General features: G+C 39.1%; 1 protein-coding gene across 1 annotated transcript in view; it reads right to left on the reverse strand.

Annotated features, from left to right (window-relative positions):
- LOC148650237 (uncharacterized) overlaps window positions 1–19,319 on the reverse strand; it is a 98,006-nt gene that overhangs the window by 39,584 nt on the left and 39,103 nt on the right. Inside the window, exons 3-11 of the mRNA XM_088604924.1 lie at window positions 16,544–16,597; window positions 13,780–14,145; window positions 12,364–12,498; window positions 6,227–6,373; window positions 5,331–5,477; window positions 4,702–4,848; window positions 4,052–4,198; window positions 3,575–3,718; window positions 2,819–2,965 (exon numbers count right to left, since the gene is read on the reverse strand). Of these exons, the coding sequence (XP_088461050.1) occupies window positions 2,819–2,965; window positions 3,575–3,718; window positions 4,052–4,198; window positions 4,702–4,848; window positions 5,331–5,477; window positions 6,227–6,373; window positions 12,364–12,498; window positions 13,780–14,145; window positions 16,544–16,597 (1,434 nt within the window). The remainder of the gene's footprint in view (window positions 1–2,818; window positions 2,966–3,574; window positions 3,719–4,051; window positions 4,199–4,701; window positions 4,849–5,330; window positions 5,478–6,226; window positions 6,374–12,363; window positions 12,499–13,779; window positions 14,146–16,543; window positions 16,598–19,319) is intronic.

The following is a 19,319-nucleotide window of genomic DNA, read 5'->3' on the forward strand; positions in this document are numbered from 1 at the left end:
CAAAAACATGGCTATGCAAAATCAAAAAACGTTGTACAAAAAAGAATAGATGTCCAAATGAAAAATGTGGACATACAAATCATAAAATGCTTTTTATGCTTTGACGTCCTGTTTTAGCTAGGTCAGACATATGAGGTGAGCTTGTTTGTTCTGTAGCAAAACAAAATCAAAGTAGTAGCATACACTTTTTGATAATAATTATTCAATTAATATAACAACTTTGAAAACAAAATGATACGATGTAGATTGGTTCCCTCCTTTTGACAGTTTTGCAAGCTATTTGATTCATAGTGCATTTTAGATTGTTAAGAGCAGTTGGCAGTGTTAGTAGCACATAGATAATATGATGCATAGGAACAAGTAATAGGTTTATTTCATGCTGAAAAAAAGAAGAAAGATAACACAACTTTTGGCCGTGGAGCCTTCTTCAGGTGTGCTCACACCTGAAGAAGGCTCCACGGCCGAAACGTTGTGTTCTCTTTCTTCTTTTTTTCAGCATGGAATAAACCTATTACGTGTTCCTTTGCAGCCTACGCATGCTGACGCAGCTACCCACCTGAACTAGATAATATGATTGTTGATTGTATCTAGGAAAGATTGCTGCAGATTAATTCCCTGGTAGTAGTATTTCACAGCAACAGTATAGATTTTAGCAATTGACTTATTAAACACTGCAGCTGTCCATTTACATAGGTATTGCTTGCTTTTTTTGTCTATAAAATATTAAGTCAAAGGAGGTTTAACTAATTCAGAAATTTATCAAGTTATCCAGATAGACCCACTAACTAGGTTCAGGTTAACTCCATTTCCCAAAGGCAAAATGTTTAAGTTATCTGTTTAAAGCAACAGCTTTAAGTAATCTAACTCCACATTCATGCCGCACTTCAGTAGACAGCAAGAGTCCTTGGTCGAAGCCACCAAAACCATGCCAAAAAAATGTATGTCTTAATCCTGTGACCCTCAAATACTATATCTTGTAATTAATTATATAGTAATTACTATATATTGTAATTACCAAAGGAACTGGTGGTAGATTTCAGGAGGAAAAAGGTCAAACCTACTCCAGTCTACATCCATGGGAGTGGCGTGGAGATGGTGGACTTGTACAAGTACCTGGGAGTCCACATCGACGATAGACTGGAATGGTCTAAGAACATCGAGGCCATTTACAAGAAGGGTCAGAGCCGACTTTACTTCTTCAGGAGGCTCAGGTCCTTCAATGTATGTAGTAAGATGCTACATATGTTCTATCAGTCGGTGTTAGCGAACGCCTTTTTCTACGCAGTGGTATGCTGGGGCCCTGGGATTAGACTAGTGGATTCAAAAAGGCTGAACAAGCTCATCAGGAGAGCAAGCTCTGTCATTGGGTCTGACCTGGACCCCTTGGAGGTAGTGGCTGAGAGGAGAATGGTGTCCAAACTAGAGGCCATCATGGACAACATCTCCCATCCCCTCTATGACAGGCTTGTAGAAATAAGGAGCACATTCAGCAATAGACTGATTCATCCACGGTGCGACAGGGAACGCTACAGGAGGTCAGTCTTGCCTTCTGCCATAAGACTGTACAACGCATCCACCTTGCGTCTGGGCAGAGGCAACATTGACAGTGACCTGTTTCTGGACTAAACACATCTACACATCTACTGCTACATCTGCTCTCTTTCTTTTCACGTTCACAACCGTTTTTTGTGCAATATATGCCAGGGACCCGTGCAATACATTTATATTTATATCTATTTATATCTATATTACATCTATATTTATATTCATATGTGTTATACGATTTTTCTGCGTACTGTTCTGTTCTAGTTTGTTTGTCTTTTAGTGCACCCCTCACTGTACTGATTGTATTGTATGGATTGTACTATTATTATTATTGTATCATTCGTCACACTGTGGCTGTGTTGTCTGTGTAAAGCTGCTGTTGCACTGCAATTTCCCTCACTGGATCAATAAAGTATCTATCTACAAGATAGCCAGTTATCTTGTAATTACAAGATAGTTGATTAAACAAGATAAGAAACAGGTAAAGGTTTATTCATCCTGTTTTTATTCCTTATCCCTGCACTGGGTCCCATTCTGGTTTTTAATTGTGTCTTGTTTTCGTCTCATCTGGATTTCCCGGTTTTGGACTCTCTGTTTTCCCCCCTGGACTACCTTGGACTTGTTTGCCTTGGTCACGCTCTCCTGCTCACCGTCGTCATGCCCCCCTGTTTGTCAACCCGCCCTGATCCTCGTCCCCTCCCCGTTGTCCTTTTCCACTCCCTTCCAGATTCTGCCGTCTGCAAAGGTTCCTGATCTATGCTTCGTAACAGTATGTCTGTACACATTTTTCTGTTTTGCACATTGTCAGGAACATTAAATCCACAATTCAAGTAAAGCTATCGGCAGCTTGTAGGTACTGTTATAGCATAATATAACAGTTCCAGTTTCATGCAGGTTGTTTCAAACAGTGAAATGATCCCCGCAATTGACATTGTTTTTTGAAGAGGAAAGATTGGTCTGTTTTGGTCTGTGAGTTATGTTTTCTTAAACAACTCAACTACAGTACAGCATCCTCTGTAGAAATAGAGACCATGCAGTTTACATAAACTCCACTGTTATATTGAGTTTAAAGTATAAATATCACATTCTGTGATGTGTTTTTATTTTTAGTTTGTTCTGCAAGGATTTTGTAAGGAAATATATGTGCTGGTACACATAGAGAATGTACAGTACAGCATAGGTACTTAATTAGATTTTATTTTAGTTATACCTACCATCACGTTTCCAACCTGACAGGATTTTTTGTCCTTAGCATTTGTTACATTTACTGTACCTTGACAGGGATGTGATTTATTGACTTGTGAGACTCCAGGAGGGGAACTGTATCCACTGTGACAGGAACAGATATAACTCCCAGCAGTGTTGGTACAGTTGGCATGTGAACCACAAACTGAGGGGTCATCTTCACACTCATCAGTGTCTGCATTAAATTAGTTTCATTGTTACTATGTAGGTCTTAAATTACATTGAAGTATTACTGTTCATAATATTTTTTTAAATTATTATATTTACCTCCATTTTGTATCACACAGGTTTACTTTGGTGTATTTGTTAAGTTAAAACCCGAGACATATTGATTCCTCTAAATTCTTCCTCTCCTAATTCCAGAATGTTTTTGCATCTTCGATAAAACATTGTGCATCATAAATTCATATTTAACACTAATATATAATGCTAAGCAGCTTGCACCAGGTAAAAAAACACCATTACCATGTGCCCTGTGTTTAGTCCACTTAGTGTCTGTCATTAATGTGAAGTACAGTAACTATACAATTATAATTTATGTGAATTCATTATAAAATTACTTTTAATACTGTGGTTCATTTTTATTTACACAGTACATCAACATGGAAAATGAATTCTGGTAAACTAATGGATTAGAGGAAAATAATCGGTGTGATTATATTTTATAGATTACATTATATTCTCAGAAATGACTGCATCCAGTTTTATTTTTACATACTAAACACCTTAAGATCATAGAATAGTTGATGTTGAGAGATATGTCTTTTTTCTTTTCAATATTTACCTTGACATTGGTTTATACTGCTTATCGAAGTTCCAAGTTTGGATCTAAATCCAGTTTTGCAAGAGCATTTGTAACTCCCAGGAGTGTTGTTACACAATGAGTTTGGACCACAGATGGGGGGAGACTGTAGGCATTCATCAATGTCTGTGTTGAGTCAAGAACAAGAACACAATGAAAATAACCATTAGTGACTCAAACTAAAATAATAAATACATATTTTGTGGCGCTCTAATTTGAATCAAACAAATTTATAATCACTTATAGTTTTGATGTGCATTGTACTGTGTACATTTGTCTTATACTGTACTGTAAAAGGAGTTGTCTGCCTACAGTGGTGTAATTGATAGGCATTGATAGTTGCCAGAATGGATTTATCAGCATTCAATACACCTTCCTGCTGAAGTGAAAGCCAAATTCCAAATTGTTCATCGTGTCAAAGACAGTCAGTCAGCTAAATTCTGTAAAATTAGTTTTTACCTGCGCATGGAGTTGTATTATTTATCAGTGTAACACCAGCAGCAGGGCCGTATCCAAGATCACAGGAACAGTTGTAACTCCCAGCAGTGTTGGTACATTCTGCATTTGGACCACAGATAGATGGGTCCTCTGTGCACTCATTGATCTCTGCAGAAAATCAGTTTAAGTCATATTTACCTCTGATCCAAAAGGGTTTTGATTTTCATTTTCATTTCTGTGTTTGTGTTGTTGCTTCATTATCTTGTTCATCAGCGAGTAGTGTACAGTAAGTACAGTTGATAACTAATTTACAAAGCAATAAATATACTGTAGTTCTGCCTATCAGCCATAGCATTTCTTTTTGGATTTATGTTTGTTAGTTCTTATGCTTCTTGGGGATTGATATGTATATTAACAACTACTGGTCATGTTTATTGGAAGATTGAGTTGCTAAAGGTATTATCTTATTGTCATAGTAAAATAGATCATTATTTTACTGTACAAAACATTCAAAAAGGTTAATTCAGACCATATTTTAAAAACATTTCATTGATGTTTCATCTTAAATTTGACAAATTTGAAATGTTTCTTCTGAAGTTGCTTTGATTTTTTTTTGCATTTCCAAGTATTTAGAAAAGACATTAGAAATTGCTACATTTTTCTCAACATACCTTGACAAGGGTATATATTACTTGTCATTGTGACTCCATCTGGAGGTCGGTATCCTGTATTACAGGAGCAGTTGTACTTCCCAGGTGTGTTAATGCACTCTGCATATGGACCGCAGATTGAAGGATTTTTATCACACTCATCGATGTCTAGAAAATGTTAGGGTTGTATTAATCTGGTTGTTATTTCCCACACAGTAATAGTACTGAACTGAATAATTTAAATTTGGGTAGCCTAGATAATACCATAAATCCAATACTAGAAGAAAAACATAGTGAAGAAACAAGACTTTGATCAAGCCTAACTTTAGTGTTCAAGGAAAATAATTATAATTGAAAATTAAATCAAAGATCTGGTAAGGTCCTCTGAGTCAGCTCCTTAGGAATGTTTCTAAGATAAAACAGGGATATCCTGGCATTCCAATTGAAATGGTCTTCAAACCAGTTTAGTGAAATATGAGTCCTTCCTGACACCCCGGAACTGAATATAAACAAAAATTCAATCCATCAAATAACTATAATAAGTTAAAACCTAACAAAATATAAAATGCAATGCTTATAATGGAAACGTTATTTACTAAGTGTAAGCAAACCAAATCACGGGTTTTTGAAGTACTGTAAAACAATCTTACCCTGACATGGATGTGAGTTGTTTGTCACTTTGACTCCAGTGGGGATAATGAACCCAGTATCACAGGCACAGCTGTAACTCCCAACGCTGTTGGTACATTGAGCATTTGGACCACAGATTGGGGGCGATCGTGCACATTCATCAATATCTGTTGAGAACGGCACTCTTAATTACAGAAAAACCATGTGTCCCTTCATGCTGTTAAATCATGATCAGTAACAAACTGCCAGAAAATTCAAAGTCCTGTTATTTGTATTATATTTTAGTGCTATTTTACAAACCACAGCATTGTTTTCAAATATCTTCAGAATAAAAATGGGTTCTATAATTTGATCAAAAGTCAGAAACTGTTGTTATAGAAATTCAAAGGGAACATCTGATCACTTTAAAATTGTCTAATTTAAATTTAGTAGTCATCATAAAAAATTACTGCATATAAAAAAGTGTGGAAGCTAACAGTTTTTAAGGACTTAATCCTGATGCTTGTCAATGTTATAAAATATAAATTTATTTGCAAAAGAAATAATGTTAATGATGTCTACCAGGCAGCAGCATGGTGGTGCAGGGGCCCTGGGTTATATTCCAGACTTCGGGTTCTATCTGTATGGCGTTTGTATGTTTTCCCCATGTTCACATGGGTTTCTTCCAGGTGCTTCAGTTTCTTCCCACAGTCCATAGACATAGTTGTAGGTCAACTGGCTTCTGGGAAAATTAGCCCTGGTGTGTGTGTGTATGTTGGTGTCTGTGTGTGACCTGCAATGGACGGATCTTGCCAGATCACCCATGACCATGAATTGGATGAATTGGATGAAGCGGTTAGATTTCTGATTAATGTGTACGAGTAATAAGTTGAAATTAACATTTCACATGACATAGACTATGATAAGATGATCTTACCTTTACATGGCCATGATTGATTTGTCAGTGTGACTCCAGGAGGAGGAGTATACCCACTGTAACAAGAGCAGGTGTAACTCCCAGCATTGTTCGTACATTCAGCATTTGAACCACAGATTAAGGAGTTCTCTTTGCATTCATCGATATCTGAAGAAAAATATACAGTATTCAAATACTGACATCACACAGTAATACAATAATTTCTAATGTTTACTTACTGTACTGTGGACTAAGGTATTACATATATCAATTAATGTACTACATAGTACATTCAGTACCATATGTACAGTATCAATCTGTTCATTGTACCAATCTAATAACCAGAGTACCATTGCAATAGACAATTGAAATGTTTGAATAAAACATAAGCCATTATAACATTACTTATGTTTTAGCACTCCAAGGATTTAAATTTTAATGGTTCTGTATCTGTTAATGCATTAAAACAAAAGCTTCTTTGATTTGATTCTTTTTACTTTAGTTATATTTTATTATATTGTAAGATGACCAGGGGAAGAGTGATCCAGGACAGATATTTCAGGAACGATCTGCTCAATATTTGTTGTTGTTTTTTATTAATATACAAAAAGAACAAGTCACAACAAAATCAATCACATTACAGAACACAGTCCATCCTTATCCTAAATCAAAAAAGGTTTTCCACCGTTCCTTAGCAGCATGGTAGCCCCATTTGTTATACTCATATCTCTGCTGCCTGCGTAATTCGTACCTTACATGCCCACTGATCCCTTGCACTCCCCCCTCACATCCATACTTCACCAAGTGGTTCCTACTGTCCCATAAAATCAGTTTGATTAAACACACAATGAACCACAACAGAAAATTGATCCTTTCATCGCCCTTAATCGTTTTCCAGCCCCATAAAACCACAGCCTCTGTTAGCTGGAAACGCGGCCTTAACCCAGAAAATAAGACTCTATGTTTTATTTTGAGTTTGAGAAGAAACCTTTAACTGTGCCATCCTACAGCCCCAGAACACATGCGCAATCGATTCTACCACACCACATTCAGCCCTCGGGCACACAGACGACTTTGTCAGCTTATGTTTATGCATAACTTCCTGCACCGAGAGCCTCCCCCACCCACACAACCAATTCAGGTCTTTCATCCTATTAGGTAATCCTTTATAGTGCAGGAACCTCCAGCAATATTCCGGGACCATTATGCCTGGGTATTCTTTTTGCACGCACACCTCCCTCGCTCTTTCATACAAGGCTCTATGCCACACACACACACCTAATCCAGCTTCCCATTCGAATACTTTGTCAACCAGATTGTTGCTTGTTTATAAAACCACAGTGTCCTTACCACTTTGGGCGTGGTATTTGTCCACTTACACAGGCCGCACTGACCAGGAGAACTAAAGCCTTGCAAAATACTGGTACTCATGTTGTACCTCCTTATGCACAGCTTCACACACACCCGCAACAAATATAGCATTTAACTTTAAAGGTAGATCCGGTACATCCCTCCTACTTTGATGACATCCTTTGTACATATCCACCCTTCTCACATACTCGTACACCAGATAAATTGAAACACCAACCTTGTTCAGCTGTATTTTCCAGTTGTGTAGCCCTAGCACCCCAGATCCAAATTCTACTCCTAGTATCTTTATTGGCCCAAGTTCTGCCCTCAGGGCCTCTGACACCTTGGCCTTGTTTCTCCACGTTCCAAAGATCTTTATCACGCTTTTGTCCCTATTTACCTTAGAGCCTGTTGCCCGGCCAAACTTGTCTACAGTCTCCAGGGCATACTGCAGACTAAACTCCAAACTCAGTAACAAAGTTACATCATCCACATATGCAGCAAGCTTAACTTGCCTACCTCCACTTCCTGGCACACACAAACCATCTACCTTACTATTAGATCTAATCATGATAAGCAAAGGCTCCACATACAGAATATACAGCAAGGGTGACAAAGGGCATCCCTGTCTTACCCCTCTTCCTATCCGAACTTTTCCACCCATGTGCCTATTGATACACACCCTAAAACCAATGTTGACATAAAGTAACTTTAACCAATTAACGAACCTAGGACTCAGGCCAAACCTTTGCAGTACCAACCACAAAAAAAGTGTGATGAGCCTTTTTTTGATCCAGGCTCACTACAACCAAAGACATATTTCTGTCCTCTGCCCAGGCAATTGAGTCTCTTATAAGTTTTAAGTCCAAGGATATAGATCTACCCGCCACACCACACGACTGATTAGGGTGGATCAATATTGGCAAAACCTTCCGTAGTCGGCTATACAATACTTTAGCAAGGATCTTGTAATCTACACAGAGGAATTGGATTGGCCTCCAGTTACCCAAATCTAAGGAGTCGCCTTTTTTATAGAGTAGGGCAAGGACCCCCTACCTCATAGATTCACTCAAACCTCGGCCTTTTAAAATTTCCTCAAACACCTCTACCAAAACTGGTCCGAGTAGGTCCCAAAAGGTCAAATAAAATTCCACGGGCAGCCCATCAATGCCCGGGACCTTGCCTTTCCCCCGGCTGTGCATGGCCTTTTCCACTTCCAGCAGTTTAAATCCTATGTCCAGTCCCTCCATCTCCTGTGCCTCCGATCTATTTACCACCAGTCCAGCTATTTCTTCTATGTTTTCACTCTCTTCTTGAAAGCATACCCCAAAATATCGCGAGGCAGCCTCTACCATTCCTTCTGATGACCGAACCACCCTATCAGAGCTCACTCTAATACCCTCAGTTTCTCTTTACTTGTTTTGCCCTCACTGACCAAAAGAACTGGCCTGACACATCCTCTGATTGCTCCATTACACGGTCACCTAAACGAAACAAAAAGTCTCATGCCCTACTAACATGAATCTCCTTCAGCTGGACCTTCAACTCTTGGGATCTTTGAATATCAAAGACCAGATCACAATTCCCTTGCTCATAAATCTTTTGTAGTTCCTCCTGTAACCGCCACACCTCCATGTTTTTTCTACGTGCTCTCAGTGTGCAATACTGTTGAGAGATCCTTTTAAGCTGTCGTTTCACACCTTCCCACCATTCAATTAAAGCTGGCCGGCTGCTTTTCTGAGCTACCCATTATAAGAGTTTGTCTCTGATCAGCTGGATGTAATTGTGTTCCTGCAGAACAACTGTATTTAATTTCCAGAGTCCTCTTCCAAAACACGTGCAAGAGTCACCGATTTCCACCCGAATTATTACATGGTCCGAAAACCATGTCAGAGTCACTGTGACACATTGGATTGAAATGCCTGAGGATACAAACATATAATCCAATCTTTTCCCCATTCCCCTGGTATTTTGCCAGGTGACCGGAAAGTTTGAGAAGAAACCTTTAAAATTGTCTTTTAGTCACGCAACATCTGATTAATCTCGGTTGGCCCTGTTGTCCATGCCAAAATGTCTTCGTTAAAATCCCCCCCCAAAAAGACCAGCCTGTCTGTAGTGCACCAAGGCACTAGGTGAGCAAATATCAAACGGACTTTGGTGCCCGCCCACAATCACCCTTCCTGGACTTACCATCAAAATACTCTGTTTCCTCCGCCACCGTGCTCCCGAAAACAATTCCAACCCCTGCTGAATGCACTCCCCCCAAACTCCACTGTGACTTCAAATTACCCCAATCCTTCGCGAACCTGTGAATGTCATATTCCCCAGCTAAATGAACTTCTTGTAGGAAGCACACGTCAAACCTGTGCTTCCTCAAAGTTTCAAAAACAGTCCTCTTTATTCTGTCTTTCAGACCTCTTGCATTGACCGTACAGATATGGAGACTCATGGTGGTTCCAGCCCTGTCTCTTTCTCCATGCCATATGACTGGTCAGAGCTGGAATCCTCCGAAATATCCATCACAGGTGAGTACCCCCCAATAGAGGGATAGCGTGAACTATCCTCCCCGGACGTATCGATGATGTCCGGGGCAATCAACTGGGACCTCAGGTAAGTTTTCTCCCTCCTCTGGGCTGAAGCTGGAGATTCCTCCTCAACAGGGTCACCTGATTCTTCTGCTTTGACCTCCATTCCTGGCATTGGTTGATCCTCCATCTCCCCGTACTGGCCCTCTTCCACTGGTTCCTCCCTCACCTTCTTCTCCTCTTCCGCACCGGAATCGCCCTCATCCTCTTCCCTTTGTCTTTTAGCTATCACTTTCCCAGGTTCCTGCTCGCTTTCTGCCATTTCCAGAACTGTGGCATTTTCGTCATTCATATCCTGACCAGCTGGGCCTTGCCCTGCTTCCTGCTGAAGCTCAACCTCTTGTGTTCCCTCATTAACTGGAGCCACACCCACTTCCAGCCTAGCCCCCTCTTCCTCTTCCTCAGAGGCCTCCTCCTCCTCTCCGTCCACTCTAAGTATGCCTTGGTCATATTCCCGTGCCATTTGTGTTTCTCCACTTACAGATGTTGAACAAGTGTCCTTCCATGCCGCATAGAGTGCAAACCTTCTTTCGGCATTCCCTCGCAACATGCCCGGTCTCATCACATATCATACACACATTCTCCCTACACTTGGCCGCATGATGTCCGAAGTTATGACATTTCCTACAGAACTGGGGCTGATTTTGATAAAATAAATAGCCCCTGCTGGAACCCAAAGAAAAAGATGCTGGGGGGTGATGGAAGCCCCCTGCCCCATGTGCGTCAGATCAAAGTAGCACTCTATACTTCCTTTTCCCAGTCCAGATATTACGGCTATCCATAATTTTCTCTGGCTGACCCATGACTGAGACATGTCATAGGAGGAAAACCGTTACATCAGCATCCCCAAGAAAGGGGTCATATAAGTGCACTATCACCACACGAAAATTGTCATTGTAGCAACCCAACACCTCATAGTCTCTCAAAACAATTATCCTTTTTCTTGTCTGTAACTCTAGCAGACGCCCTCTTATATATCTCTTCATCTCTCAAAGAAACATCAATATACTTCAAGGGTCTATTCCCTTGCACACACCACACATCATTGGACGTAAGGCCCAAAACCTCAAACAAAACATAATCTTCAAACACACGCCGTCCAGGTGGTTCACCCTCACGCATCCAGCGAAACAGCAAAGTCCATTTCAGCCTGGGAGCCTCCCCAGGCCGGTCGTAGGAGTCAGACCCTTCCGCCATCCTGGAGGAGGCCTCCATGCCGACTCTCCGAAGGGTCCACTCCAATCCAAACGCACAAAGACTTCAAAGCAATCCCCAAAGTCCAAGCAATACAAAGCAAAGAGTAGTCCACAGGCAAAAACCCGATCCATTGGTCGTCGCTTCGGTAGCAATCCTCTTCCCGATCTTAGACCTCCGCCAAGAGAAACCAGCTGACCCGCAGATGGAAAGGGCTTACGAGGAAACAAAATATATATGCCCTGGAAACAGTGAACCAGCGCGGAAGCCAGTAGGTGAATGCGTTTGGAGGAGATAGTGGAATCAGGTTGGTCTTGGTAAGGATCGAAGAAAAACGGATTAACGAAAGGAATAAAGGATTATGGTTTACTGTTAATGGTTTGTGATTTGGATATGACGCGGATTTGTGGTACTTTACAGACTTTGGAACTTGGATTGAATAAGGATTGAGCGAACTGATTGCGGATTGGCTTGGAAGACAGACGGACTGGAGAAACAGAAAACTCCCCGGAAATAATAGAAGAGAAGCGTGGTGTGAGTACTTTGGTCTCAGTTACATAAACCTTTCCCCCGGAGACACCACAATATTATAACATGAAAGAAGCTTTATTTTCTGCCACTTAATTTTAGGTTTGTACCTTCAACATATCTGCTTCTTTTAATACAATTCAGCAGATATCTAAAGTGGCTGTGTACTGTATATTTGGTGTCATTATCACTTTTTCGTTCATAAAATGGTACCTGTAAATTTGTTAAAGATACTTTCAAGCATGTAAGGTGGAATTTATTGTTGCAGATGCATGTATGAATTATAAGCACTAGAATGTAGGTAGTGTGGGAGATTGGTGTGGTATCATAGAAAATATGAAATATGAGTGAAAGCACAGACACCACCCCAAATGTATTTATTGTACACAATTGGTAAGTTGTCAATTAAGGCAACAAAAACAAACAAGAACAGTAATTGAGTAAATTGACATTGGTAGTCCGTTCACCAACAGGTGGAGAACCTTCACCTGCCAGACTTACCTTCGCAGTAGTCTGAATTATTTGCTGGAGGGAATGTGTCAGGGAATTCGTATCCATTATTACAAGAACACCTCCCAGTATCTGTATCACATTGTGAGTTTGGGCCACAGGCTGATGGAGAACAAGTGCTGTGGACTAAAAATTACATACTGATATATTGTATGATGTGGTTGTTGGAATATGTACTGTATAGTTTAGAATAACCTTCCAATTACTCATCGGAATATAATTAAGACAATTGACCACAAACTTTGTTTTTTATATCCCCTTTTATATTTTTTTAAAACAAACAAATACTGTAACTCTTTAGTTTCAGTCTCAGCTTAATTTACATTACAGGAGCGGTGGCTCTGTGGCTAAGGATCTGCACCTGTAGCTGGAAGGCTGCTGGTTCATATCCTGTGGCCAGCAGAGGAATCCTATTCTGTTGGGCCCCTGAGCAAGGCCCTTAACTCCAACTGCTCCAGGGCTGCTGTATAAATAGCTGACCCTGTGCTCTGACCCCAAAAGCTTCTCTCTCTCCCTGCTTGTGTGTCTCATGGAGAGCAAAGCTGGAGTAAGTGAAAAGACAAATTCCTAATGCAAGAAATTGTATATGGCTAATAAAGTGATTTTAGGATTTTTGTTAGAAGTACTGTAGTAGTCTACAATTGCTATTCAGGAACAAGTAAGGGTTTATTCCATGCTGAAAAGAGAAGAAAAGAGACACAACGTTTTGGCTTTGGAGCCTTCTTCGAGTGTTTTGCTAATACTTGAACTACTGTAGTTGCTATTCTGTAAGGGGAGAACATAAAGAACTAATTTATTAATCCCAAATGCCTAAATTACAATTTATAGAAATAATTGTAGAGATTTTACAATTAAAGTTCTCACTTAAATTTCATCAATAAATACTTAAAATACTTTTAAATACTTTAGTGTAAAACACACTAATCTATGTAACATGTCAAACATTGGGGAAAATATTGTAAACAATTTCATACTGTATATGCAAAGCTGTTGAAATCATTTTCATTTATCTAGCTATAGCACATGCATATTCATACTGCTAAAACAATAGGGATCTTCTGCTGTACCTTCATAAGAACTGCGCATTGTAATGTATGCCTGTCCTTCATTACCTAGCTTTTAAAGCTTCCATTTCCATTTTGTTCAGTATCTTTCAGCAGAGATATACTGTAGGTTTCTCTCACTAAATTTAAACACACAAAGCAGCCTGTGTTCTCCTTCAGTGGTCTCATGTCCTTGTGTTCAAGGAAATTTAACTGCTTGATTTTTTAACTTGAAAATAGATTACTACTGAATTTATTTTTAGTACATGTATTCAATCTGAAATTCAGTAAATTAATATAATCCACATGAGTAATTTAGATTAAACAAAAGTAATAACACCAATTTGGTAAAGAGTATACTCACTTGAACAATAAGTTGAATAGGAATAGACTGGTCTAGGCAGACTGTACACATAGTATCCTCCTGGACAGGCCTTTACTTCCATATTTTGTCTCCAATAGCAGCAGACGGAACCATAATAAATGCAAGCTTCTGTTACTTGGCTTCCATTACCTTCTTGTGGGAGATTACCATTCATCCAGATGGGAGATAGTGCTCCACAATGATAACTAGTAATACAATTTGTAGGTAAGATGTCTCCAGCCAGTCCTTCAAAGCGATACCACTCACCATTCATAGGTTCTTGGATCCAGTGATTGGGAAAATATGTGAACCCGATGTTGCGCCATGACTCATTCAGTTTGATGTATGAGAAGCATGGATCCTGGGCTACAGGTCAGTTTCAGAAGAGAGAATAACAGAAGAGGTCATTAATTTAACTGACTTAAAAAAATGGATTTGATTATACAGTACATATGTTTTTTCAGAAATAAAGACATTCACAGGGTAAAGCCCACCACATTATGAGGTTAGTTTGATATTTTTAATGACTTTGTTAAAATTTAGGCACATGCCAATCATTAATTTCTCTGTTTGTTTTACAGATCAGCGAGACTTTAATCTCATGCAAATCACTTTTTGTTGGTTATTTTCCAGGAATGTTTCCCTGAAAGCTACTATACAGGGAAAAAATACAAATAAAGTAAAAGAGAATACATAATCTTTATGAGCTAGTCTTTGAAATAAGAACATACTGCAAGCAAAATATTTCTAGCTTTGAGCCTACTTGAATAATACCAAGATAAGACTGATAGTTTATAGGACTGGTGTCCTTGACAACTATCAACACATGACAAATACTAATTTGTCTTTTTTAAATTAAAGTTAGAACCAAGTATAGATGGTCACACAATGAGAATAACAGATGATAAAAATCTACTTTTTAAAATAATGCTGTTGATATATTGTAGTGTAGTGGTTAATATAATCAGACCTGGGTTGTAGTGTGCATGGAATTTATTTAGGCTTCCTGTGTTTGCATGAGTTTTCACAAGATGCTCTGGTTTCCTTCCACAGTCCGAAGACATACTGGTTAGGTAACTGGCATCTCAGAAAATTGGCCCTATGACCATTTCTATTGACAAATGTGTGTCTGCCCTGCAGTGCACTTGTGTCCTGTCTGGGATGTATCCTGCCTTGTGCTTATTGCTTGCCAGGATAGGCTCTGGATCCCCTTAGAGCCCAAAGTGGATGAAGCAGTTAGAAAATCGATGAATGATCACATACAATAAGAAACTATTCATCTGCGAGACATTAACAGTGCTGATTCGATCATCAAGTCAGCCAGTCAGGTACTGTAGATACAAATTGGCTTCAAGTTCAGTCATTTAGTAACTCCTAGCAGTTACTATAACTATGATCTCTCTTAGCGCCAATAGAACTGATCCTTCCGTTCTTGCAAGATTATTGAGTCATGGACAGAAATTCACCATAAATTTTGACATGTTTGGATGTGTGTCACTGACAATTAACAATTGACAATTAATTCTGTGTTTTAGCTTTCTATTGACAAAAGTCTATTCATATTTATTGAGTGCCTGAATAGAAAAATGCATAGAATCTCCTGTTCCGGTTCTTTAGCCATCCGAGCCGAAGCACAAACACTAAACTTAGTTGAACACAGTTGTTGTGGGCCACTTAGAAATAAGAAATTAACAAAATGAGGTATAAGACCAGGCAACTTTGCCATCAGATATTTTTGAATATCCATATTATCATCACTAACTTGTTGAAACACCAAAAAGCATAAAAATACAGCATAGAATGTAAAAGGGATCTGTTCTTTTTATATGTAGGTCATTTCTCTTTTATTTAGCATTTTAAAGACATGACTAAATTATGTCTATAACATATCTAATGTTAATATGACAAATTGACATAATAAATAAAGTTAATAATATACAGTTTGTATAGCTCAAATGGAGTTGGTCATCCAATATATTGCTATTGTATTTTACAAGTACTTTCTTGGTGCAGCAGGAGAACACTGTTTTTTATGACAATATCTTTTTTTTCTAATAACTATGCTTTAATGTTTAAACTACTTAGAAACTATACTTTTGTACTGATATACTCCTATCCAATGATATACTATATAGTCTTATGTATTATATAGTATAGTATGTAGTACTGTATATGCTGCTTGTAAAGTCAAGGGCAATAAAGCTGCTTGGTGAGCCTAAAACAGTCTCTTCCCACACTACCTACACAGGACTTGTTTTGCTGCAGTATGTTTAGGTTAAGAATGGGTTAAATGGGATAGAAAACCAAATTAAACTAAAGGCTAAATACTCAAATTGGCATGACACAATGACCAAAAAACCGACAGGGATCTTGTATTAGGACCATGAGTGTCCTAATATATATCAATGGTCTAGACAGTAGACCATTGATATACTAACAAGTATGTGGAAAAAATCAAATTACAGTAGGTGGATTGATAAACACTGAAGAAGTATGTAAAATAATGTAAAAATGATTAGTGATACAGAAGAAAAATGGAAACTACAGGGAAGTGCTCTTAAATATGAGAATAGGATGTACTTTTTAAGCAAAGAAACAAACTACAGTATGCAGTCGTATTGAAGCTGATGCTCTTCTTTCAGGCATCTTTCATAACACGGATCAACAAGATTCTCCATCCAAATGAGTTACATGGATGAATGGCTTCTTTTTCTTCCTGTTATGCATTATGGTCTTCTGGGTTTAAATTTCCACTGTTACTTACCAGATGATAAAACACTACTATTGGCATTTTCACTTGAAAAGAAAAGCAGTGAACCTGCAGAGGAAGAAATAAAACAATAAGTCACTGGGAATTTGCCAGTATGATATACTGTATATGACACTAGCATGACATTAGCAGCCTAGTATACAGTGGTACTTATTATTTATTTGAATTTAGCAGAACAGAGTCCAGTGGCAAATCCACGGTTACAGTGGTGCTAGAAAGTTTGTGAACCTTTTAAAATTTTCTGAATTTCTGCATAGATTTGACCTAAATTGTGATCAGATCTTCATCTAAGTCATAAAAGTAGATACAGAGAACCCAATTAAACAAACACACAAAAGGATATACTTTTTAATTCATTTAATGATCAAAATGATCCAACATTAAATGTAAAGAAGCTACATGTGAATGAAAAAAGTAAATTAAATGATGAATATTCAGTTTTGGTGTGCTCTCCACTGTAACTGCATTTACTGCTTAACAACATTTAAGGACATTTGGAACTACAGATAAACTTACCCAGCTAAACTTACCTTATGTAGTTTCTCTACACACAGTATCTTATCAAAAACATTGCTCTAATTTAAAGTGATTCATATTCAATTTATATTAGAACCAGAATGTATTAAATCAAATGTTAAGTCTAGATATGCGGTACATGCATTATGCACAGACATTGTAACTCAAACTCAAATCTTTCTTTCTGGTGAATCAAAATTTACCAACTTACCAGTATTCAAGATGTATTTTGATCACAATCTCAATGGAGACACCAAATCCTAAAACTTTTCAGTATGGTTTTAGATAAGATCACTTTATTAGCCATATACAATTTCTTGCATTACAATTTTTTTTTCACATACCCCAGCTTGCTCTCCATGAGACACACAGCGGCAGGGAGAGAAGCTTGGGGTCAGAGTGCAAGGTCAGCCATTTATACAGCACCCCTGGAGGAGCTTGGGTTCAGGGCCTTGCTCAGGGGCCCAACAGGGTGGAGTTCTTCTACCAGCCACAGGATCTGATCAGGTACAGATTAAGATCCTTCGCCACAGTGCCAACACTCCACCCAGCCTCTTGTAGCGGCAATGCTTGTTAATAAGACAGAATTAAGTGTTGCTGTGCTTTCCCAAATGAGGCCCCATCTGCCTCTTAATCTCTGTGGTGCAGCCACAGAGAAGCTATTCATGCAGGCTGATTTAAAGATGTTTTCTTTTGATAAGGGACAGCTCCCAAATGGGGATGCACTTAGCTAAGCCTGGCTATCATGATCAATGGTCATCCATTGGCGCCTATCTGTCTAGGGAGTCCCAGATGGACATCTGGACTGCATTCCTAAGTGTCAGGAGTAAGTGACTCATATCTCACCTTGATCAACCAATCAGGGACTGGTAGGGCCGAGTAACCCACGTGGGACTCTGATGCCCATGGAACTTTCAGCCAATCAATGAGCTGAAGTTCCTCCAGGTAAAAACAGGCAACACAGAGGGCCTGTGAGATTCAGTAAGATTCAGTAGGATTCAGTAGAGAATTCTGTGGACAATTCTAAAGGGAATTCAAAGGAGAATTCCAGGGCAGGACGGCCCAGGAGCAGAAGGCTCCCAAGGGCAGGACATTCTCACAGAGCGCCTCCTGTCCATCCTGAGACTCAGCCCGGACAACCACGGAACGGCCAGTGTGTCCGAGTGCCAGAACTTTCCTTTGTTCTAAGAGTCGAGAGCGGAGGTTGCCAGAGAGTAACCAGAGGATCCACCCGAGGTTAGCATCAGCAGCAAGCCTCGTGAACAGGTCGAAACTGTGGACAGCTGAATCACTATTCAGAACTAGCGCTTCATCAGGAACGAACCGGTCCTCTTCCTGACTTGCTGGAACCCACAGTCATCTTTTCTCCTGTGCACAAACTTTGCTAGTTAAAGCCAACACTAACTAGTCGGTCAGCAGCATCAGCAGCGCACCATCGCAAGCCGCACAGCACAGCCTGGCACGGAGCCAGAGAGCACGGATTGGACAGCTTAGAAGCCTGCAACTGTTTCTTTGTGCCCACAGGAGATCTGAATCCCCAGAGATTGGATGAGTATTCAACTTCAATGCATTACAGCTCGAGAATTCAATTGCTATCCAAACCAGTTGATATCAATTTAATTCCTAAGAGTTATGTACTTGTTTTGAGTATCTAATGTAGAAGTTATAACCAAGTTCATTTATGAAATGGTCTTAAATGAATGATATACTGAACATATGTCCTCTTGATATATGTAACTCTTTGTAACTGATTGAATATATACCTTTTGTATTCTGATAACCCTCTCGATAAGATCTGTTAGGTTTACATGCATATTCTATGTATTAATAAATGTATCCTCGTGTATTAGTACCTGTGTGTGTGCTTTGTTTGAGTTATATCGCATGGTTGGATTCTAAAGCCATCAAAAGAATCATTTTGTGATTTACGGCTACAATTATTAATTGTCCCCGTAAATGCCCAAACCCTACAGAACTGGTGCCTTCAGAGAGCACACTACACTCTGAATGAATGTTTTTCATTTTTTAGACACATCCATCTCACCTTTGAAATAGTTTGATAGATAATTTGTTGCCATTACTAATTTTATGTCCCTTTCTTCATGTGTATCCAAATATCCATTTTAGGACCTGTTCTGTTTTTATTCTATTTACTCCCAATAGGCAAAAATATTATAATAATTGCTTACACTTATATAGCGCTTTCTGGACATGAGAAGAGGGCTTTACAGGTAATGGGGACTCCCCTCCACCT

Source organism: Lepisosteus platostomus, chromosome 13, assembly GCF_059453375.1.
Source record: "Lepisosteus platostomus isolate fLepPlt1 chromosome 13, fLepPlt1.hap1, whole genome shotgun sequence".
Taxonomy (NCBI): Eukaryota; Metazoa; Chordata; class Actinopteri; order Semionotiformes; family Lepisosteidae; genus Lepisosteus; species Lepisosteus platostomus.